At 36.5% G+C, this 24,118-nt stretch overlaps 1 protein-coding gene across 1 annotated transcript; it reads left to right on the top strand.

The window, feature by feature from the left end:
- The first annotated feature begins 9,547 nt into the window (after positions 1-9,547).
- LOC145777178 (cytochrome P450 2U1-like) lies at positions 9,548-18,423 on the top strand. The gene is made up of 3 exons (XM_082588490.1): positions 9,548-10,457; positions 15,780-16,096; positions 16,676-18,423. The coding sequence occupies exons 1-3, from the start codon at positions 9,575-9,577 to the stop codon at positions 17,081-17,083; spliced, it is 1,608 nt and encodes a 535-aa protein (XP_082444616.1). The 5' UTR covers positions 9,548-9,574; the 3' UTR covers positions 17,084-18,423.
- The last annotated feature ends 5,695 nt before the right edge of the window (positions 18,424-24,118 follow it).

Genomic DNA, 24,118 nt, shown 5'->3' with positions numbered 1-24,118 from the left:
GGAGATCGAAACACTGGCCTTTGTCCGTAGTTACTTTTCATAATGTCTTTTTAGACATTCTTTTTGGGTCAATAATGTCTTTTTAGACATAATTTTTAAAGAAATAAAAAGGAGTCAAAAGGCATGGAGCTACATGTACTTGAGAGGTTAACTGTTATTCTTTTATTCACAAATTAAAAAAACTTAACTTTATTACTCACATTTGGAAAGATTTAAAAAAATGGGCTGTAGGCTACTCAAATTAAAAATTGACCACAAAAATGCACTTTGGGTCAAAATTTAGTTTTAAAAAAAAAAAAAAAAAAGGAACGCTTCCGGATAGTATCGAACTCATTCCCTTTAGAAGGGCAGCCCGAGACGTTACGTATGCGCCACGGACTCAGTTGAAGTAAACCTGTTGAATTTAAAACTTAAGGCGCTTATCGTCTTTTGCTTTGAAAGAAAAAAGTGCTTATGTAGTGACGTCATGACCGGTCAAATAGTGTTTCAGATTCAAAGACCGGAGCCGGTCAAATAGCCACTGCCTACTTATAATAAATGCTTTATGAATATTCCTGTAAAATGGTGCTGTCCGGAGGCATAGCAAAAGGATAAGATCATGTTTTCTTCGGCATTTTTCGGAAATAAAGCTATGTTTTCTTGTTGCTAATTCCTGGCTGAGATGTTTGAATGTTTGGTATTGGCAAAACTCGCTCTTTTCATGCAGTTTTGTATAAAATTAGGCAATATTTTTTTAGACTAAAAGCATCATTCTCAATATCGTGACGTCACACGCGTGCCAAAGGGGGGGTTGCAACCCCTAAAACCCCCCCCCCCCCTTGGCTACGCCACTGGTGACATTTAATGTCAAAATAGGTAAAAAAAACAAATAAAAAACAAAAAACCAATAAAAAACAAAAAAAACGAGCTCGTTTTTTTTTCAAAACAAAAAAAACCGTTTTTTTACATCTCTAGATCTGAGATAATTTTGTCAGTTGAGACATTACAATTCTTGTAAACAGAACCAATGTGTGCTTTTGATGAAGTATTCAATCTTCCCAACCAAAAATTACTTTTGTTTTGCTCAAAGCAAACTAAGCAAAAAGACATCAACGTTTTTTCATGTTCGCTTTTCGTTCTTTTTTTACTTACTCCTCCACAAATATCCTGTTTTGATGGCCGTTTAAGTACGTCTGAAAAATATGAAAATCATTAAATAACGACACCAGTTTATCAATGGGTAGCCATCATAATCGTAAATCCCGGAGAGAGGGGAGAGGAGAATTATTCCCCCTAAAAGTTTGGCGGGGGGGATGCAAATATTCCCCAAATTTTTCTTTTTGTCAGTAACGTCTTCACAATGATCTGAGACTGGTGAAAAACTTCAAGATACTATAGGCCTATTCATGATACTGACTCAGTCTGTGTAGGCTACAGTAACTATGCTGTATACACATAGGCTACACACTACACAGCCTAGCTAGCTCTATTATTATGACAGCATAATAGGCTAAGGCAGGGGTCAGCAAACTTTTTTCTCTGAGGGCCGGATTGCTGCGAGATTAACAGCTGCGGGCTGGATGCAAATTGCGAAAAGATATACAACCATTCAGAATCTCCATTGACTTGAATTGAGCACAATAAATAACAAAGTCTGCGGGGGGATAGCAAAGTTGTGATGAAAATCGAAAGGTTGCTGGAAAAATATCCCCTGCTGTGATAGGCTACACTACAGGGCATCGTGCTCTTAAAAAAACATTACATCTTTCTAAATTTGCTCAACAGCAATGTCAGTCCTTTACAAAAAGTTTGGTAATTTTTTTCCTTAACAGTTGTAGTGCAGCTGTTATTTCCGCAGCACGTGGCGGGCCGGGGCCCGCGAGCCGTAGTTAGGTGACCTCTGGGCTAGGCTATAACTAACTTTTCTAAACCGGAAGGATACCACTAGCCTAAGCTTATCATGCCTAACTGTACGTCGAAGCTCGCTATATTTACACTATATAGTGTAATAATAGCCTCAATAGTGTTGCCAGATAAGATATTCTGCCCTAATTTAAGAAATGTCGGTCTGGAATTGCATGCGGGAAGTGATTTTCTGATGTCTCTGGATTTATTAATATTCAATTGAACACTGAGAATATGTCCTTATAATGTTTGTAATGTATTGTATTGAGTTTAAATTTAACCGTTGTTATTGCGTTCACAAACGTAGTTGCACTGATGAGAATTTAATATTTGAAAACGCGTTCTGCAACACTGTTTTTTGCACTCTGCAATGCCTGATACAGATTTATCTGTAGATTTCCATCACGCATTGAAGCGGTGATCTGAGAATGAAATTTTCTACGGTTCGAGAAAAAGTTTTCTCTGCCTATAAAACGTTGAATGGTAGTTTAATTAATTATTTCTGAAAGTTCCTTGGTTTCATATTATCTGAATTTAAGAAAAGTTTAAAGCTGTTGGAAATAAAAACTTGTCGGCAGTAGTGGCTGAGTGGTTAGCGCGTTGGGCTTGCAGTCGAGATGTTCGACTCCAGCCACCCGCATGTTCGACTCCAGCCACCCGCAGTCCCGCACTTGCTGTTGTTTCTCTGGGCAAGAAACTTTATGATAATTGCCTCTACCCAGTGATCGATTTCGAGTAATGGGTAGTACCAAATTTAAGTCATAAGTAGAGTAGACAACCGGAAACAGACATTGCAGTCGGCTGCAGCGTGGGTCAGGTGTATGTCGGAAGGCGTACACCGATGCATAGCGCTCAAGTCCGCTTTCCTGCCATGCAGGATAAAGATTTATAAAACAAACAAACAAAATGGGAAAGGGAGTGAGAGGGGGTTCCGGATGGCGAGTGACGACGGAAACCAGCTGATTGAAGATCATCGTTATTTCAGTCGTTTTTAGAACTTTTGAAACGGAATGTTAATAATATTTTCTTTAAACAGCAATTCCCTTTTTAAGACAAAATTTCCTTTTAAAATTGTTAAAAATCCTTTCTATCTTCATTTCCTTTTTTTATCCTTCGAAGCGTTGAAAAATTCCGATTTTGGGATAAAATCCTTCAAAGTGGAAGCACTGCAGGGATGGGCAATTTTCGTTGTTACGTCACATAAGGTGAAACAATGGAACATAAATTGTTGATTTTCTTGATTCAACAAAAACTCACGAGTGGTTTTTACATAAAACGATAGCATTGTTGCGATTATTTAGTTGCATTCTCGCGGCTGGCCGGAGCAATTTGGCGCGGCTGAGGTTGTGATTTTTAGTGAATTGCCCGGCTGGAAATGGAAAGTGCGTGGAAATTGAATCTTAATGTTAAGCAACAGAAAGCAAGATTGTTAAAACTAACTTTTAAATTGGGTGATCATTCAGTATCATTCATTTCTCTATTGTAAGCTAATTCCTTTCAATATACATATGCCGCTATGATTTATACAATTCTCTGAAAAGGGCTTTCTCCGAAAAAGGCTGTCTCCGAATAGGGCTTTCTCCAAAACGGATTCTCCCAATAGTAGCAGACCCATATTATGGTGAAACTTTGTCTGGACTTTTATTGTGATGACATTGCTCACAAGATTTTACCGCTATTGCATTAGCGTACTTTCCCGCATACATTAGTGTTATCAGAACATTTTGTCATCACGTCAAAACGCTTCCTGGTTAAGTGTGTTGCATTCGTTGCATGACTGTTAGCGGAATCATATTATAGTTTATTAATAAACAAGCAAAACAAAGTAACCAGTAGCGGGTTTAACATAATGTATTACACACAAAACAAAATGTCTTAACATAATGAATCAAACATTTTTGACACGTACGTTAGGGTGGTCCCCAAAATCGAATTTTTGAAATTGCTTTGTCTTACCCTCTGAAAAGTCTCTAAATGACTTAAAACTAAACCTATAAAAAATTGAGACCCATTGGATTACGTTTAGGGGTGCCACAATGAACTTGAAAATCGATCTGTGGGGTCGCGGGGAATTTTTGCTTAAATTTACATAACTCCAGAACCAGATGACATAGAGAACTGTGCTTGGTGTCAAAAGATGCAAAGCAACCATATTCCTATCTGTGCTCAAGAGGAAAGTATGCTCTAACTGCTTTAATTTTTGAGAAAATCCAAAAAAACTGAAAATAGGGTTAAAATCAAACTTTTTCGCCCTATGTTGCTTCAGTGAATTATGTATGCTTTACTGCAGGCAGCCTGTATGTGTCTGCCTGTTGCTGTAATTGTATTCATTTATTTAATTGCACCAATGCACCTATTAAAGAGGTAGTTTCCTATATACAGGGTTAATCTTCCAATCACAGTATGACACACAACCATGTGGCTTCTATTCCTCAGCTTTCCATGACTTTATTTAGTATCAATACAAGGCATAGCAGTGGCACTTGTTCACTATTTGGCTAAGAAAGTTGGTGTTTTTGTTACCAAGCAGATATGTAAAGAAATGGAAATCATTGCTGAAACAGCCTTTTTAATTTCTACTGCCCATTGTTCACTGGAATGGAAAACTCCTTCCAGATATAACTGGTAACAAAAAAAGTTAAACGGTTACCACTAATTGTCACTGGAATGACTACTAACACATTGCTTGGAGTGCCAAAGTCGCAGTCTTCATCAGGAAGTGCGCAAGCTACTGGACTAATGGTAGGCCTATGTGTTAAAGATTTGGGTGTTGTTGAGTGTTGACAATGTAAGAGCAATGTGTTTTGACACGACATCCAGCAACACTGGTGTTTGGTCTGGTGCCTGTATTTAATTGCAAAAGAATTAAACAAGGACTTGCTCCATTTGGCTTGCTGTCACCATATTCTAGATTCTAGAACTTGTGCTGCAAAGAGCGTTCTCAACATTGGGCCATCATCTGGACAGGATATTCTTGTTTTCAGGTGATTTAAAGCAAAGTGGGATAGCCTAGTTTTGACAAAGATTGTTATTTCATCTTAGAAAATGATGACTTCTGCTGTGCTGATGAGATCATTACTTTTTGCAAAGACCAGTTGGAAAAAACTCAATCAAGAGATGACCAAGAGTTCCTTGAATTATCTATCATAATTCTTAATGGAGCACCACCACATGGCATTCGGTTTCGTTATCCTGGCGCCCTTCATCAGGCAAGATGGATGGCCACTGCTAGTATATATGCATTGAAGATTTGGCTGTTCAGAATGCAGTTTGATTTGACCAATAAGGAGCAATGTGGTTTCAAAAAATTTGTCATTTTTGTGTTAAAAGTATATTTCTTTCTTGTATTGCAACGTGCAGACGCATTGCTTATAACTTCTAATCTTGGTTTACTGCTTCTTTAACAACGTGCGACCCACAGAATGATCTGCAACCCCAGATAAAAAGACTAAAGGAATATCAGCAAGATGATTCAGCAGTAGCCAAGGAAGCAATGAAAACATTCTCAAGGCACTTATGGTACATAAGTGAGGATGCAACCTAATTCTATATACTGAACCATTTGTACCCTGAACCATTCGTACCCTTATTTTGTATCCTGAAAAAATCGAGAAAAAAATTAAAAAAAGCCAAAATAGCACACGAATTGGAGTTTCCGCTTAACCCTAACTTTAAGTGAAGAACTTATTGGCCTTGTATTTTTTGATGAAGGTGTTTCAAGTATTGGAAAAGAAGCTATGGTTTTTGCCTTGACCCATAAAAGTATGAGTAGTCCACCATTGAAGCGTATTTCTTCATTGCCAGATGATGTCTTTTCAAAAGATTTATCAGACTTTGTCACATTCAACACCATGCGATTGTTCCAGATTCTGGATTTGCCATCTGACTTTCTAAAGCTGGAAGTTGTAGCATGGGATTTGGATGAAAGTTATAAGAGAGCAAAAAGCGTTGTTAGTTAGTCTTCATGTGATCAACGATTTTGCTGAAAGAGGTGTTGCATTGATGCAAAATTTTAACAATTTGCTGACAAAAGATGAAAATCAAATGCAGTATATTCTGCGTCATCTTTGAAAGTGCAATAATATGAATATTGAGAACCACTTAAAGTCCACAGACTGAATCATATTTGATATACGAGACCTGTAAATGTGTCCACTCTAGGTGGGTGCGATCTAACTTATAAACATATTCAGCATATCATTACAGTATATTTTATAGCCAACTACAGACTGGAGTAGTTGCTACTGCCAGATTTGGCAAGATTGTTGCCTATTGTTCTTCATTTGTATCTGCACTCTGCAGTGCATTGTATATTGCTGAGGTTTTGTTTTTAAGACATTTATTTAGGCGGTTTACGTATTTTGACAAAATTTTCGTATTTTTGTCATTTTTCACTGGTCATGTGGCACCTCTAAACCTTTATCTAAATACTTCAAACTTTTAGTGAACTGTTTTTTAGTGAAATGGAACCAAATGAGAGGGTAAGAACCAAACTTTTCCAACTTCAAAATTTTACCATACATTTGAGGACCACCCTAACGTACGTGTGTCCTCATCAGGAATTTAATCTGCAATATACATAAATTGAAAAATTGTATGATAAATTTGACTTTGCACAATAACTGTAACGATACTCTGGACTGAAAAGCACAAACTGAACAAATGATACAAGAATGATTACAAGTAAATTATACGGTGGGAAACGATCACATGAGGTGTAAATAACAGGCCCTGGACAAACAATTAGAACATACACAAAAGGAACGTTGAGCCACAGGCGAATAACTGCCGGTTGAGAAATGGATTATTACCGTACGTTTGATTCTTAAGTCTTCCATGACCTTAGTCTGAAAATTAGATCTGCCTCGAGAGCTGATTTTAAATTGGTCGATTGAGACATTGTCAGTGCACATTTCACATGAGGCGATTTGCTCTTTAATTGCACGTTTGGTTATTAGGTTTGGGTTTAAGTGCTCCCCGGCTCTTGCCAACAAATGTCTGGCTGACATACCAATGTATGTCTGGTTTGCGTCACGCAAACAACTAAATTTATACACAACATTTGAAGAAAGAGCAAAGGGGGTAGGCGACTTCAGTTGAAAATTTTAATTCTTGATGAGGGCACACGTACTTGTCGAAAAGGTTTGACTCATTAATTATGTTAGATATTTTGTTTTGTACGTTATACATTATCTTAAACCTGCTAAGGTTACTTTGTTTTGTTTGTCTATGGTTCAAAAATGCAAACTCTTTACCAAAGCTTTATCAGTTTATTAATAGATCAGGAAAATGAAATATTTTCTGACAGGTGTCAAACCCACAACAATGCTTGATATGAACGACTGGTCACTCGGTTACATGTCTTGTTTGTAATACAAAAGAATTTATTTTCACATGATTCAGTTCAATCATAAATAGCTAAAAATCGATTTCGATCAGCTAGCAGCTAGATCATCTTCAGTTAAGCTTATTCAATAGAAATGTTTGTTATCTATTGTGTTAGTTATCTTCAAAACATATATATTGAATAAGCTTAACTAAAGTTGATATAGCTGATCGAAATCGATTTTTAGCTGTTCATGATTGAACTGACTCATGTGAAAATGAATTCTCGATCATTTTGATTGCTTGTTTGCAATTATCTAATAAAGTCTGTATCCTATCAGTTTTTCTATTAGGCCTATCCTATATTTCTATCCTGTTTTTTTTATCTGTTTTGTGTTATCTGGACTATTTTAGTTTACTTGAAATCCGACAATTGCTCCATTGGCACTTCCCTATCTGGCATCATGAGATGCGAAGTTACATGGTTATAATATTCCTAAAGGATCCATTATCCTCACCAACATATGGGGCATCCATCATAACGAAGAAGTGTGGTCAGAACCAGAAATATTTTTGCCTGATAGACACTTAGATGAAAATTGGAAAATTTGTTAAGTCCCCTCATCACATGATCTTCAGCGTTGGAGCTCGCAGCTGTCTTGGTGTACAACTGGCCAACATGGAGTTATGCTTAACAACAGTTAAATTGCTACTTCAGCGCTTCTGCTTTATGTTACTTCCCGGAATTGACCTGCCCATGGAAAGAGAATGCGGTATCACTTTAAAGTCATTGCCGTTTGATAATAGCTTCTCGTCAAGAAAGAGAAGGCATGGGCTGTATGTAATGCACTGTATGTAGGCATGGTCGTATTGATGTCAAGATTTTGTTATCATCCTCATAATTATCAGAAAACTTTAAAAATGATTCACGTGTTGTGTAACAGTATTGTCAAGACATTGCAAGTTACTCAAGATGTATGGAAATAATGTTAGACAGTGGTTTCATTTTTATGTACCTCGTCGATATATTTTATGTCATCATGTACGGTACTGCTAATGAATTTTGTGGTATGTTTCAGCACTTAAAGTTACAAATTTAAGGCTTGTGGATTTGTTTATATTTTCCAATTTGCTTTTTTATGTTATATTATACAAGTTTATATTATACAATCAATAACCTGCAGTTACTGTTCACCAACCTAGTTTAATCTTACCCCAGGTATCGATTTTCATCATCTATCAAATCACCTTTGGTGAAACTTACTGTTTATTTCTTATTTTTATAGTTTACTTTAAAGGTATGTTTTACTTTTGGTCGGAATAATCATACTGTAGTTCTGTTAAATCAATGTCACAAAACAATTAAAGTTTGTACCACTGTATTGTAGGCCACTTTTAATGTTTTTGTCTGGTGCCTATTGCACTTAATTTAATTCTCGTCTTCAAACCAATGGTTTTAAATCATTAAGCAATTTTTTTGTGTTCCTTTATAATTCTTGTCATTACATGTTATTACATTACACTTTCTAAATTTCAGTGGCTTTCCTGACATCGTTCAGTTTTGTTTGAAAGCCCTCACAACCCTAGTTTGAGCACACAAGATTCAGTGTTAACCGTGTAACGTCACGTTAAAGTATCAGATTGTTGCCAACCTTTATTATGTGCAGCTGAAATAGCATATCTATACTTCAAAATGAATTGATGTGGCGACAGTGCCATGTTTTGACAACAGCTGTTCTGTTATTTATTGCTTATTATATCTCTCTCAGATAACCGGAAATATTTTCCAATCGTGCCTGAAAGATTAGAAACGATTAACACTTCAAATGTTTTAAAGGAAGCTTACATGTTTTTATTTATATGTCGATGCTTTTAATCTTAGAATAATTTCATGCAGTCTCTGATGTCAACTGATCTTTTCCGTTTGATTGCTATTGCAATACGAATACGATGCACATATTCACACACACTACATATCAGTACGGTGCACATATTTATATCACGTTTTTGTATTTGTCATATGGACTGTTTTAGTCTGCTTTAACTCCAACTGTTTTTATTAAGATTTTTTCCACTTTGGTACCTTTTTCGTCAGTTATATTCAATTTATCAATGCCTGCTGAATAAGTTTAACATTCGAAAATAATTCTGCAGCCTTGTTAACATAGCAACGGACACTTGTTTTTATGCCTGCCACCAAGCAACCAGCCTAACTATTTTGCATGCTGATAGCATGAATAAAACAAGATGTAACTTGTATATATAATATAACTTTATTTTATTGATTTTCTGTTTACTTAGATTCAAGACTGGAAAATTGCAAAAAGTAAGTTAGGGGGTGTAGCTGTGTAAAAGTACATGAAACATGATGTTAACAGATTTTGTTTTGGGTCCATACATTTCGACTTTGCTCCTTGCCATTATTGTCCTTTGTCTGTTATGGCTTTCATGCAACAAATTGTCTGCTCCTGGTACCCCCCCTGGACCGAATGGGTTAGAAATCTTGTTTGGAGCTATTTCTTCAAGAAAGTTTCCCGCTAAAGTTTTGACAAAATGGAGTAAAGTGTATGGGCCTCTCTTCACATTGAAGTTTTGGAGCACTAATGTTGTGGTAATAAATACTCCTGAAATAGCAAATGAAGCCTTTGTAAAGAATGACTGCTTTAATGATAGGCCTCAATCCATTTCAACATTGACTGGTGGTGGCTTGATTATGATAAATCGATCCAGTTTTCAAAAAGAACAAAGACGTTTTGCACTGAACACTTTGCGTGAATTTGGAATGGGTCGACGTATTTTGGAACCACGTGTTATTGATGTTGTCTGTGAAGTTTGTGAAAGCATTGATAAAATGTGCAAAAACAATGGAACATCACAACCATTTGATATTAGAGTTCCTGTTTATGAAATTCCTCCGAAAATTATGTCTTGCATTGTTTTTGGTCATGATGTAGGAAAAGACGATAAAGGTTTTCGAAAGATTTTGCGAAGACTGATGGGATTGGAGCCTAGTGGCAATAATAAAGCTGCAGTTGCATTAATTTCTGCTGTTCCATTTTTGAGAAAGTTACCATATTTTTCTTCTTGTTATAAATCAGGACAACAATTCCAATCAGTTTTACATGAAGCAATATTAAAAGAAGTGCAAGAGCATCAGAAATCTAACAATCATGAAATTCCATCTGATTACATAGACTGTTTTTTGAAAGAAATGAATAAGTTTAATCAATTGGATGAAAAGACCAATGGTAAGTTAATTTAGATCATTATTTAACAATAATACATTTTACTCATAAGGTATAATTATGTTGAATGTATTTGATGAAATCAAAAATATGTGGTAGCAAATGATTTCATGATTTACTTAATTTATCATAAATATTGTGAAATGAGTTGTGCAAATTTATGTCCTCCCCGATAGAGCTGGATTCAAGTACAGCTACCGCAAAATGACTTCGGACCTTTTTGCGTACAGCAAAATTTACGCCAGTTTGTAGCTGTGCGTTTTACATCAGATCGTACGACTAACATTAAGCATTATGACAAACAATGCAAAGATTGTGAAAAATGTGACGAAGATTTTAATATTGACAAAATATTAAGAATGGTCGATTGTTTTTATTGAAAGGTTTCATTGTATACAAAATGTTAGTTTTTCTTGAAAATTTAGAAAGGTCCGAAGTCATTTTGCGGTAGCTGTAAGTAATTACTTCCCAAGTTGAAAACTTTTTTTGTTACTTAAGTAAGTATCAATTACTTGAAATTTTAAAGTAGACCTCGAGTAATATAAAAAAGGTGGAAAATAAAAGCAAATACTTATAAGGTGGCCTTTGTACGTTTTGACACAAATTTAAAGAATCTGAATGAACAACACTGGTCTACAAAGTACAAATAAAGAATTTTTTTTGCGCCATGAACTTTGAAAACTGACTGATAATTTTGGGGTGCTGGATCTGAATCTGACCTCAGATTTATCCTATCGCGTCAGGTTTGTGAGATATGGTAACAACAAATTGTTAGGCTACTTTTATCAAAAGTGAAAGATTTGGCGTTGCGTTTACCACCAACATAGGCGGTGCTATAACGAAAGGTTAGTGTTAGACAGGCCAAAACAGCCTAGATAAGGTTACTGGACAAGCATTGCCATAGGCCCGCTTAAATCTTTGTGGTTTCATGCAAAACATTGACGGGGGAGGGGGCAGTTATACTTTTAGCCTGCTTTTAGCTTGTTATTACTGCCTTGTTAATAATGTTGCTTAGAAAACAAATTGGTATCAAAATTATAGTTGGTGGGTGTATTTCAGCTACTTATGCACCACATGGCCTGGATATAACACAATATGTATGCTAGACTTCCCCAATCCCCGGACTGTCTTTTGTTTTCTTCTATATTGTGACTTTTCTGCATGGGTTTTCAATGCTGATTTCAAAAATATGCATAAAAATTTTTTTTTGATCAACGTCTTGGAAGTTATTCGCCGTTGCTTAGCAACAACTTTTCATAAAAACTACAAAAATCCTCTTTAAAATCTCTTTACTTTTAACCTAGTATGCTGATATCTAGATTATCTGAAAGCACTTCTTCAGCTGAAGAATTTAAAAACAAAAATTGTTAAAATTGGACAATCGGTACCAGAGTTATAACCGCTTAAGTACCTAGATTACGCAGTCACGCATGACTGATTTTTGTTAATTTATTGCCAAATGATACTAGAAAAATGGTGAAAGTTGCTGTCAAGGGGTTTTTGGGGGTAAGGAGTTCAAAAAATATATTGAAAAGTGTCTCAGAGCAACAGAAAAAAAGTTATTAAAAAATTGATACGAACAGTCATGCATGAATGATTTTGTCGCAGTCGCTTCATTCCTACAACGAAATGTATTCCTTAGGCACCACAAATGTTAAATGCCTGGAGAGTGGAGACATATATATACAGTATAACGTGAAACCGATCATCTCAATGTAGCTAACATCTGGGTACCCATTGCACTTGATGTTAGAATACACGCTTCATTGCTTGGAAAGAGCTCTGATCAAGTGCAAGATGGTCACTGTCCGCCACAATTTCAATAGCATCTCTCACCCAGCATAATGTGGTCTATGTATCTAAATCATGTGGAAAAAATGGGTTAAGTCAGCTGAACTTAACATTAACCTTCTGTAATGCATTTCAGGTTTCACTATTGATCAGTTAGCATTTTCTACTTGTATCTTGTATGATTATATAACGTATTGTATACACCTGAACTGTCTAATATTCCGTGTGTATTCATTTATCCATCATGGAGCTGAAGAAGAGTAAAATGAACAATGGTGGTTTGCTTGGTAGTTTGCAGCCTTTAAAACATTTTAAGGAAGGACAATTTGGACCAACTACTGGAGATGTTCTTCAGAAATACATATATCATCTTCAATTAAATCCTCGTAACCACCAGAGTGGGAAGCTCGTAGCTTGGGATACAGCAGTATGTCTAGGAAAAGTATGGCAGCCTGCTTGCATTCCATTGATGATAATACAAAATATCCAAAACAAAATTATTCGTTTGGTTGATGAATACAAGAAATACAAACATGCCAAAAGGAATCTGCTGTCTTAAATAAAATTTCGAGAAACACTGACAACACGATTAATGATACTTATTATGGCACTTTCAGACTACGATTTTTGATTTTGATTATAATCTGATAAAAAAACGCATTTCATTTTCACACAGGGCCGGATTTAGCTAATGGGGGGCCCGGGGCACTTTTAGATCGGGGGGCCCTCGTGCAAAAAAATTTTTTGCGCCTACGGCGCGAAAAACCACCTCGACGTCTACAGTAGCATTAATCCAGCACTGCAAAGGCTGAAAGAAAAAGAAAAACACAAAATCACATTTTTTCCATGCTGGGGAGCCCTTTAAAAGTCGGGGGGTCCGGGGCACCTGCACCCTCTGCCCCCCCTAAATCCGGGCCTGTTTTCACATGCTTTTTCTTAAAGGGGCGGCAAAATCTGAATCCGCCCCTGGCGGCACATTCCCTAGCTACGCCACTGACCGCTGCTAAAAAAGCTAGCCGAGAAGGTGTGTGTGTGATCCCCGCAACCTCGGCTCCAGCGGAGCGATCATTTTCAAAAGCTGGCCTGACCGTCACGAAGCTGAGATCCCGATTGACGGGTGACCATGTCGATCAGCTTGTGTTCTTAAACACCAACATGGGCCTGGAGCTGTAGACGTTATTTTGTGTTCTTTTTTCGCAAATTTTCATGGCGTTTTTTCGTGTTTTCTAGCGAATTTTCATGGCGTTTCTTTCAATAAATCACATTTTGCAGTGTGGTGAATAGTTGTGATATTCGAAATCGAAAATAAATTGAATTTCGAATATTCAAAAAATCGAAATTGAACACCCCTAGCTGAATCCGAATCTGACCTCAGATTTATCCTATCACGTCAGGTCTGTGAGATATGATAACAGCAAATTGTTACTTATTGTCAAAAGTGGAAGATTTGACGTTTCGTTTATTGCGCATACATTAGACCTCCCCAATCCCCGGACTTTCTTCTGTTTTCTTCTATATTGTGACTTTTCTGCATGGGTTTTCAATGCTGATTTCAAAAATATGCATAAAAATTTTTTTCGATCAACGTCTTGGAAGTTATTCGCCGTTGCTTAGCAACAACTTTTCATAAAAATTACTAAATTTCCCTTTAATACACTGTTTTTGCCAAACTTTTCATCAATCTTTTCTCTACCCAACTAAAAAAAATATATTTTTTTAAAGTTACGCATCATAGTTTTATTGGTGAGTAACAACAAGAGGTCAATTTTTTTGTATCTCAAAAAGTAGTAGCCAAAACTTGTTTTAAATTTAATGGTCATAAACATATAGCCCACCCCAGAAAACATGGGGGTAGAGCTAAAAATTATCCAAATATGTTGAGCGGTTCTTGAGATATTGCCGTTTTTATATTGCTCCTTATCTATCTAGGGTATTTCACTTATAACTCGAGAACCGCTTATGTGATTTTCATCAAATTTGCACCATTCTTCTCAGAAAAGTGAGAAGCACCTTTTAAGCCAATAAAAAAAAAATAGGTGGTGCCAACCAATGTCTGTATTATAATGAAATGACCCAGGTTTGTTCCACACGAAGTGCCAGTGAGACACTTTGTGTGGGAAAACACAGCAAAAAAACATCAAGCGAAATTCTTTTCGTGCCAATAGACTAATATTAATATAAGAAAGTACCTATTTGCTAAATTACTAAATATATATATACCGAGTTTACACCAGTGTTTAACATGAAATTTTTTAAAACTTTGGTCCTGGAAATGCACGCTCAGAAAAAATGTAATTAAAATATGAAATACAATAGAGCACAAACAGATGACAACACATAGCCGACCATAAACTCAGTAAGATGCCTTTTAAATAGTTCATACATGACGTCTGAATAGTCACAAGACAATGTGAACTGTGCCAAATTAATGTGCAGCAAAGCAAGAAGCACAATGTGGCCTCATACAAAAAGATTATGCCAGAGTGTTGTGGACACTTTTTTCGCCTAAAATTGCTGATAAAAAAACAAACAATTGTTTACATTGTAGTTTATCGCGATCTGATTTACGAATAAGTACGTAATCAAAATATTACTAGTAAGATTTTGCATTACGCAAATCATAAATGATTTTGTTTTTCAATCGTAGTTTTTTTAAAATTTGGTTTTCTTCAATAACTATTGAAGATGTATCGTGATAATAATACGTGTGATGTGTACTGATGTTGTATGCAAGCACGTCACTGATTTTTCTAAATGCATGTTATGACTCTACAGTACAATGTTTTTTTTATAGTATGGGAATTTGGATTGTTTTTAGTCAGTTTAAATAATAATCACGTTTTTGCGCTCATTGCGACAACATACAGTCAGTCCACCTCGATCAAAGCAAGACAGGTGCACCACAACATTGGCGCAGAGCACAAACACACTACATTTATTGTAAATGGGTCAAATAAAGGCAGCGATAAACTGAAGCCGTGGTTTCGAAATGTGTCCACTGTCCGTAGCTGCAAGGCTACAAAGTTAATGACCGCCACATGGAAATTGACGATTATGAAAATATCTACTTATATTTATGACACTAGCTAGAGCACCGTTGCTGCAACTCTAAGGCTTCATTTAGAGTGAGTAAACGTTGACTGGTATGGAATGCTAAGTTGTTGCAATCCAAGTCATTGCAATGACAATGTCGCAAACAGTGACAGTTAAGCATATTGTTTGCGGTGCTATCATGTGAAAGTGTAATGTTTTAACTTTTAGTTATTTATGCAATATTGTATATCCCTTATTTTGTGAATTTGCAATATTGCAGTATATATATATGCAGAATATCCCTTATTTTGTGATATATGTTATATTAATTAGCTCATAATTATGGTGTTAATGCTTGGAATCAGCTGGAAAAGGAAAAACGATTGAACTATTACCTCATCAAATCATGTTAATTTACTTAAATCCTAAGTTGTGAAAACGACATGCTCAAAGAAAAAAAAACAGTGCATAAAAAACGAATTGATATAATATGATCTTTAGCTGATGAAACTGGAAACGGACATACCGGCAGCAATCGCAATGAAAAAGTTGGTGATGAAAATCATATGAAAAGCTCCACAGACGTGAAGTCATTTTCATCATTTCATGAAGAGCAGCTTGTTGCGTCTGTTCGTGATTTGTTTGTGGCCGGTTCGGAAACCACATCTACGGCTTTAGAATGGATAATTTTGTTCTTATGTAAATATCCTGATGTCCAGAAAAGGATGCAAGACGAAATAGATAATATTTTGGGACAAAGTGGCGTCCCAAGCATGTCATTGTTAGACAAGTTACCCTTTGTTTGGGCAGTTATACAGGTATGCACTTACACATGCTACTTTGCACCAGATTGAGTAAAATGTTCTACTATAATTCACTAGCATGATGTTCATAGTTGAGTAAGTTTGCATATAGCTATCTTTTTAATGCATGTGTATTGTGTAATAATGTGTTCTTTGACGCTAGTCAATCTTATATCACTGTATGAGACGGATTACGTTGTGGTAGTTTAGGGGTTCCCAACCTTTTTTACACCGTGGCCTCTTTTAAAAATTTTGAAAAATCATTGGCCCCCCCCTATTTTTTTCAACCTTTTGAAAAAATCAAGAAACGTCATTTTAATTAAAAAACTTGTTTATACAGTAACCTGTAGTTAGAATGATATAAATACAACACACAATAAACATGATAGTACATTAATTAGTTATTACATATTATGCAGTTACTGTGATGGTTATGATGATGATGGAGTGGACTTAGAGATAATAAGTTAAAAAAATTATTATTCAAATTTTTCCATGGCCCCCTTGAAAAAGGCCCATGGCCACCAGATTTGGAACCCCTGTGGTAGTTGGAACTGAAATAAAACTGACCTAAACTTTGTTTATTGTTATTAGGAAGTGTTGCGAATGCGACCAATTGCCCCATTGTCTGTTCCCCATTTGGCATCACGAGACGCGAAGTTACAAGGTTATCATATTCCTAAAGGATCCATTATTCTCACCAACATATGGGGCATCCATCAGGACGAAGAAGTGTGGTCGGAACCAGAAAGATTTTTGCCTGGTCGTCATTTAGATGAAGATGGAAAATTTATTAAGTCTCCTCATCACATGATCTTCAGCGTTGGAGCTCGCAGCTGTCTTGGTGTACAACTGGCCAACATGGAGTTATTCCTAACAACAGTACTGTTACTTCAGCGCTTCTGCTTCATGTTACCTCCCGGAGTTGACCCGCCCATGGAAGGAGAATGCGGTATCACTTTAAAGTCATTGCCATTTGATGTAACAGCTTCTCGTCGATAAAGAGAAGGTGTATTGGCTGTAAATAAGGTCGTTACATGGCCACCTGGAGATGCGGCCTGATTTGTCACATTTTGCAGATTTTGATTACTGCTAGTGCTTGACTGACATTTTTTGAGATGTTTTTACTTTTTGCGGTTTCCTAATGACATAAAACTTTTTTGTTGCTTTGGGGAAGCAGTAGCAAATGAGAAAAAGTAAGTTGAAAAACGCAAAATCAGACTGTTATTGAAAATTAACAGTCTGACTAAAATCTTCGAAATCAAATTTTTTTTGTTTTTCAACATGTGAGGATGTTAAAACCTACAGTGATCTAATTTTTGGAAAAATTTATTTAAACGTTCGCCCAAAGTTAGAAAAACCTGGAAATTTCTGCAAAATGTGACAAATCAGGCCGTATGTTTAGGTGGCCATTGTCGTTATAAAGTCAAGATTTTCATTTTCATCAGAAAACTTCAAAAATGGTACACATGCTGTACAATAATATTGTAAATATTTCTCCAAGTCACTCAGAATATATCGTAGTAATGTCATAGAGTGGTTTCGATCTCATGTGTCTCGTCTATGCATTAGTATTACTGCTATATGTTTTTGCACTTACGCACTGTACAATTTTATTATATTCAAATAGCATGCGGTTGCTGTCGTCCGTACGGGGTCAATCTTACGATATCAATTTCCATCTATAAAATCATCTTCGGTCAAGCTTATTCACGTTTACTTTTTTGTAGTTTACCAGTGTTCAGTTGGAATAAAAGTCCTGTTAAATCAAGGTCAAAAAAATTAAAGTTCATGGTAGCCTACTCTTTTATTGGACGCTTTTTATTTTTGTCTTGTTTCAGAAAATCATTATTGCACTAAAGATAATTCCTGCCTTCAAACCAGTGGTTTGAAACTTTAAGAAATTTTGATTTGTAGTTTTTCATAACTACGTACGTGTGATTACACAATACACATACTGTTTAAGATAGCATTTCCTCAATTTCAGTGACTTTTCCTGATATTGTTCAGTTTTGTTTAAAAGCTTCCACAACTCTAATTTGAGCATAGGCTGCATGCATCCGAACCTCATATTAGGCTATACTGGTTGATAACAAACATCACGTTTGGCAGCTTGTGGGAAGGGGTCGTATGATATTTACACAGCTGCCAAGCTAATAACTTTAATTTAAACCCTAACTTTAATTTAACCCATTGTTCTGAAGGTGGACACGAAGGTTGGCTTTCTTGCCTTTCCGTTCACTTAATCTAAATCTTCAACCCCCGGGCGTAAGCCTGGTACAACAAACCCAATGTAGGCCTGATTATAAAAAATTCGAACTAACGACATCAATAAAAGTACAGTTTAGTAGCTACTCAAAGTGTATAGGCTAGTGTTATTTCTGTGCAGAAGCGTAGACAGAGGGTGCTTTGGACCACGGATAATTTTAGGGGTGCGTTACCTTTCCAAGGAGCCCGGGATCTTGAAAAATATCGTGTATTTTTTGGATATAGGCTACTGCGTTTTTTTATTTTTGAGAAATGTTTTCATTTGGATCCCGAGGATATTAGCCTACTGGTACCGGGCTCAGATTATCCTCTCAACGGCCGTGTGTTTGCGTTTATCGAATCTTTGCAACACCTTCTTGCGTATGAGGCAGTCGATCACGTTATTTCACCCAAGCGATGCGGCCATTGAACTATCAAGCGCTGGGAGATCAGCATTTCCTTCTCGAATCGAGGTCGGTGGGCAGGCAGAGCTGTGGAGTCGGAGCGAGTTTGGCGTGTCCGGAGTCGTTAAAGAAGCACGAGTATGGCTTAACTAACGCGAACATGCTTGCATTGACATTACTTGAATTTTAAACTTCTTAGTCAGGGATATCTAGAACAACGGAATTGCTGACTTTGCAAATTTCGATAAAGCGATGGACACTAGAAGGGTCAGCGCTGTTTACGCCCGAAAATGAAAAAGGCGAAAGTGCGTGTCAATTACTCTGTTGAGAAGTCGCCTTTTCTAGATATCCCTGCTGTGAGGCTAAAATAAGGTCTTGAAAGTGGGCACTCTTAGGCATCTTCCCTAGCAACGCCCATAGCAACAACTAATGACTGGCCTTGTCTATAACTTAAGATCAACATTTTAAAGCAAACTTTTGCTGTTAGTCATCCAAGACTATTGAGTATTGAACACAGCTTTAGTTTTCATATTTAATTGATTATTGCATCACTTTTGGGCAAGTTTTAGTCATCAAAAATAGGAAATAAAAAAAAACATAAAAAGAAGTAAGAAAATTCAATTTCGTGGTACCGGTATTGCTAAACAAAGAAAGTTGGATAAGGTTGGTTGTAAGTCAACAATGGTGGTAGACTTGATGAACTGTTACTGTAACACAAGTGTAACCTTTCCTGTAACACCAGAAAGCCATCCAACAACAGAAGGTCAAAGCCCTTTTTGCCAACCTTCTACTTCAGCAAAAAAAGTCAGGAAAACAAGACAGTGGCAAAATCTCTGCATATTCAGAAATCTGCCAAATACTTGACAAATCAAGAAAAAGAAGCTTTGACACATCCAAGGCCAGGAGAAAAACATTAAAAGCACTTAAGAAAAAATTACAAACTCAAGCAGAGGCAAAAAAAGGGTCTACTTATGATAAAAGAGGCTTTAAGGTGTTGAAAATGTTTATTGTTGTTTTTCGTAAAATGTAATTTTTGACCAAGTACCAAATTTTAATCCCAAATATCTCTTTCATTTATTTGCCAATCGCTTTCAAATTTTTAACACTATCAGACAGAGTAAACATGCAAAGCCTCTGGTCAAAGAATTTTGAAAATTTTGTCCATGATGCTGTCGGCACCCATTTGTTTCATGTCCGAGGATCAAGCATTTTTGAAAAAATGCAACAATTCGAATAACTTTTTATTTTCTCAAAAGATCTTCATTTCCTTCCATAGAGCTTCAGTCTTGATACTTATAAACATTCTGTTAAAATTTGATTCAAATCCAGTGAGTGGTAAGGTACCCTTCCCTAATAGGGTAGGTGCGGGACCCATGGGACAGATTTTTTTATTTGTTAATAGCGACTCCAACATAAATACTACGTCGTCCATTTTTTCATAGTTTGTAGATCCACAGACTTACAAGTTATGATGTAAAAATTATTGAAATGTTATAATTAGTTATTGAGTTATTCAACATTTTATCAATGCTGTTGGTTGTCCCATGGGTCCCATACCTATGGGACCGATGGGACAGTGTTATGGGACCGATGGGTCATATCCAAAATTGCACAAAAGAAGTACAAAAAATGATTTCATGAACTAAAATTGGTTATTTACATTAAAAGTGAAAAATCAACATGAAAAGTCAAGTTCCTTTGTCAATGTTCGTAAGCAATTGCAATATCCATGTATAGATTGTCTATACAGACGAAACAATCTCTGAGAAACGTAGAATGCCGCTTAGGCGTGTTGTCATATCAACTGGTTGTGGCAAGGATTATTTTTTCTTTATCTTTTTGAGAAATTGAGGCAACATCCTCATTGTTTGGAAAGACAAACTAAAATGCCTATTTAAAATGCCCTTGTTCCATCGGTCCCGCAATCAGCAATTTTGGAAAATATTTTTCTGCTGTCCATGCTGTTGACATATGAAACTCCATTAGTATCACAAACCTTGCTTCTTATATCACTGATTTAAAACAACTTTATTGTCAATCATTGTTATTTCTGATATTTTCCACAGATTTTTTTTAATTCAATAGCTACAAGTTATTTTAGTGTCTTATAATTAATATTTTGCCGCCATTGTTTACACAGTTGAGCTAGATCCTACTCCTTTCACGTGCGCAACCTGAGATACATATTTCGTGTCCAAAATCAATATTGCCAAAAACTATTCACTAGAGGGCAAGATATCGCGCTGTCCCTTCGGTCCCCGTGTCCCATCGGTCCCGCACTTCCCCTAAGGCTTTTTGATTTTGTCGCAAATTCATCATGAAATGGAAAAAGCGGGTACCAATGTGTGTTTTATTATGTTTTAGCATCTTTAAAGCACCTCTTTAGAATAATTTTAATAACATATTGACCACGGTTTTAAAATTATAGTTGATTTGCTAATTACTTCTGAGTGGGCCTTAAAAGGGCACCATTGCCTTAATAAGGCCAGCCATCTAAACTCAATTTTTTGAACCATAAAGTGCGGAAAAAAAACAATACACAACATCAAAACCACAAAAAATCCCAAAAACAATTTCTTTACCATAGTTTATTACAAAAAGAAATGTTAAACTTCACGTAATGAGTTTAAGTAAGTTCTTTTCCAATCAATCGTAAGTTCGTGCAAACAAGGTTTTTTTCAATCACAAGTTCAAATAAATTTCTTCAAACAAATTCTTTTTCAACAATAAAACATTTACATATCACAATCAGGGCATGCAAATTCATCATCATCTTTTGTTAAACCAACGCAGTCTTCATGGTTGCCTACCACATTTTGCAACTTTCACGTTGCCTCATGTCGGAGACTGTATTTTCTAAACATAGGCTACTGGGCAACACCAATTTCCTACACTTATACGTCTTTTCATAACTACTGTTTTCCCCTTTCGTTTTCTCTCCCTTTTCCATACGTGTCAAACAGAGACTTCGATACAGTTGTTGCGCGATAATTAATGCTCCTTTTTCTTTGCCCCGCTTCTTGCTTAGAGTATTTTCTGACGGTGTAGCCATAATGCTATGACATGTTGTTGATATGGGGGGCTGTGTTGAGATCCCATGACTTGTTGATGGTTGAGGAGAGATCCCATGACTCGTTTATATTTGTGGAGACATCTCATGACTTGTTAATGGTTGTTGAGACATCTTATTACTTGTTGATATTTGTGGAGACATCTCATGACTTGTTAACGATTGTGGAGACATCCCATACCTTGTTGATATTTGTGGAGACAAGTCATGACTTGTTGACGGTTGGGGAGACATCCCACAACTTGTTGGTGGCTATGAAAACATTTCATGATTCGGTGATGGCAGCTGAGATTGGTCACCGACTGTATGGTCAATGTTGGTGACATCACTTGGAGCAAAGACATGGTCAGCAGTAGCCTTGTTAGCAAATGGAAAAACTCCAAATCCTAATAAAAACGAAACCCAATTTTCGCAAAACTGGAAACAGGTAAGTTATTTTGTGCCCTAACCACATGGTGGTGGTGTTTTGATCTGAGGTTGTACTTGTTAGCTGCCAGTAAGGGAGTATCAACTGCACTGTCTTTCTCCTAACAGCCCTTACAAGCCCACAATTGAATGCCAGGGGTACCTACCCTAATAAGGCCCATGGCTGATTTTGATGGGCCTTGTTAGGGCAAGTCTTCACAATCAGTTTAACATGAACTACCTAAATACACTATCCAAGAAGGGTCAATATGTCAATACATGTTGAAACTTTAGACCCTTTAGAGTATCCTGAAACTCTAACAAAGGTAGAAAACAAACACCACTTACGAAAAACGCCGATAGATTAAGAACTGAACAAAATTTTACTCCTGCAAGATAGCTTTCAGAAATTTACAACTAACTCTGCTGGCATGTGGTTTCTTCTAGGAAACCAAATTACTTTTCTGTTCATTCACATGATTATCGCAGCCAATTAGATTACAAAAGATGTTCCGTGCTTGCTTTGGTTATCCAGATATGAAAGGGTGGGCCTTATTTAGGCACGGGCCTTATTTGGGCAGGGTACCTTATTAAAAATATTTGTGTTTAAAATTTGTGTATTTTTTACCACTTGGTGGCGGTTTGGGGAAAAACGGCCACATTTTCAAATTTTTTTTGCTTTTTTTAAATTATTTCATCTTCAAGCATCATTTTAAAAACAAGAAATGGGTTGTATGTTGAGAAATCCACATTTTAGTTTGTGTAGTAATGATGCAGTAACCCTCCTATTGTCCACTTCAAAACAGAGTCAGCAATCCCGTTGTTCTAGATATCCCTGTACTTAGTCTACAATGTGATAATTAAAACACCGAAACTCTTACTTACCTACAACAGCCCAAATTTAATGCACTACGTTTCATAAAAATGGTGACTAGGCTTTTTTGAATAAACCAAAAGTTTAAAAAAATCTGGTAAAACTAAAGCCGAGTCGACCAGTTAAGCCTATAAATCGAGAAAGGATTAAAAAATCAAAAGATTACGATTCGACAAGACCTCATGAAAACGTATCGTTGTTAAGATGTCGCACTTCAATACGAAAGCAGTTGAGCATTTGATTAATTGATTTACATAATCTTTTCTGAGTAGCTCTGATCCTGATGGAGCCAAGTGTTTGGGGGTAAGTTATGTCAACTGCTCTAGGATTGCAGTTAATCCAGGCTCTTTTTAAAGCTTATTGGAGTAGGCTACCGTAATAGATGTCTGTAGCATAGCCAGGGTCGACGAGATTTAAAAGTTGTAGGCTACCTCGAGAGCCAACTGGATAATTCCAAAATGCAACGCCCCAATTCAGACCATAAACTATCTTATTTGGAATGCCCAGTTTTGAGGATATCACACAGCCCACCAATTTCCTCATGAATTGGCTAAATGAAAGCCCACACGAAACAACAATCCAGCACTTAACTCAGTGGTTCTTAACCTTTACTAACTTGCCAAACCCTTAAGCTAATCTGCAAGCTTTCATTGAACCCCAATTTTTCGCTGAGTCACGAAAACAAAAATCTACCCCATTTAATAGTAATACCGGTACATTACTGTATCAATGAGACTTCTGTTGTTGTTTTTCTGAGACCAATAACAAGGTTTGAGGCTTTGTCTCGGAAACAGCAATTCTCATGTCATTTTGGCATGCCAGCTTCTGTAATAAGAGGATAACTTTCTATTTGCTAACACCAAAACGTTTGAAGATTTGTTGTGTTGAAGTTTCTTTTTTGCACCTCGCCTTCTGGAAGCTCGATAATGTCATCCAAGTATGAACTGTTTATATCTGCTGTTGTAGTATCATAAGTAAATGGTTGACGTAGGCCTATCCATGCTGGATATTGCGTTTGTTCGGTAAAGTAGTTTTGA

Source organism: Aplidium turbinatum, chromosome 9, assembly GCF_918807975.1.
Source record: "Aplidium turbinatum chromosome 9, kaAplTurb1.1, whole genome shotgun sequence".
Classification (NCBI taxonomy): Eukaryota; Metazoa; Chordata; class Ascidiacea; order Aplousobranchia; family Polyclinidae; genus Aplidium; species Aplidium turbinatum.
This window is presented reverse-complemented; position numbering and strand designations above follow the sequence as displayed.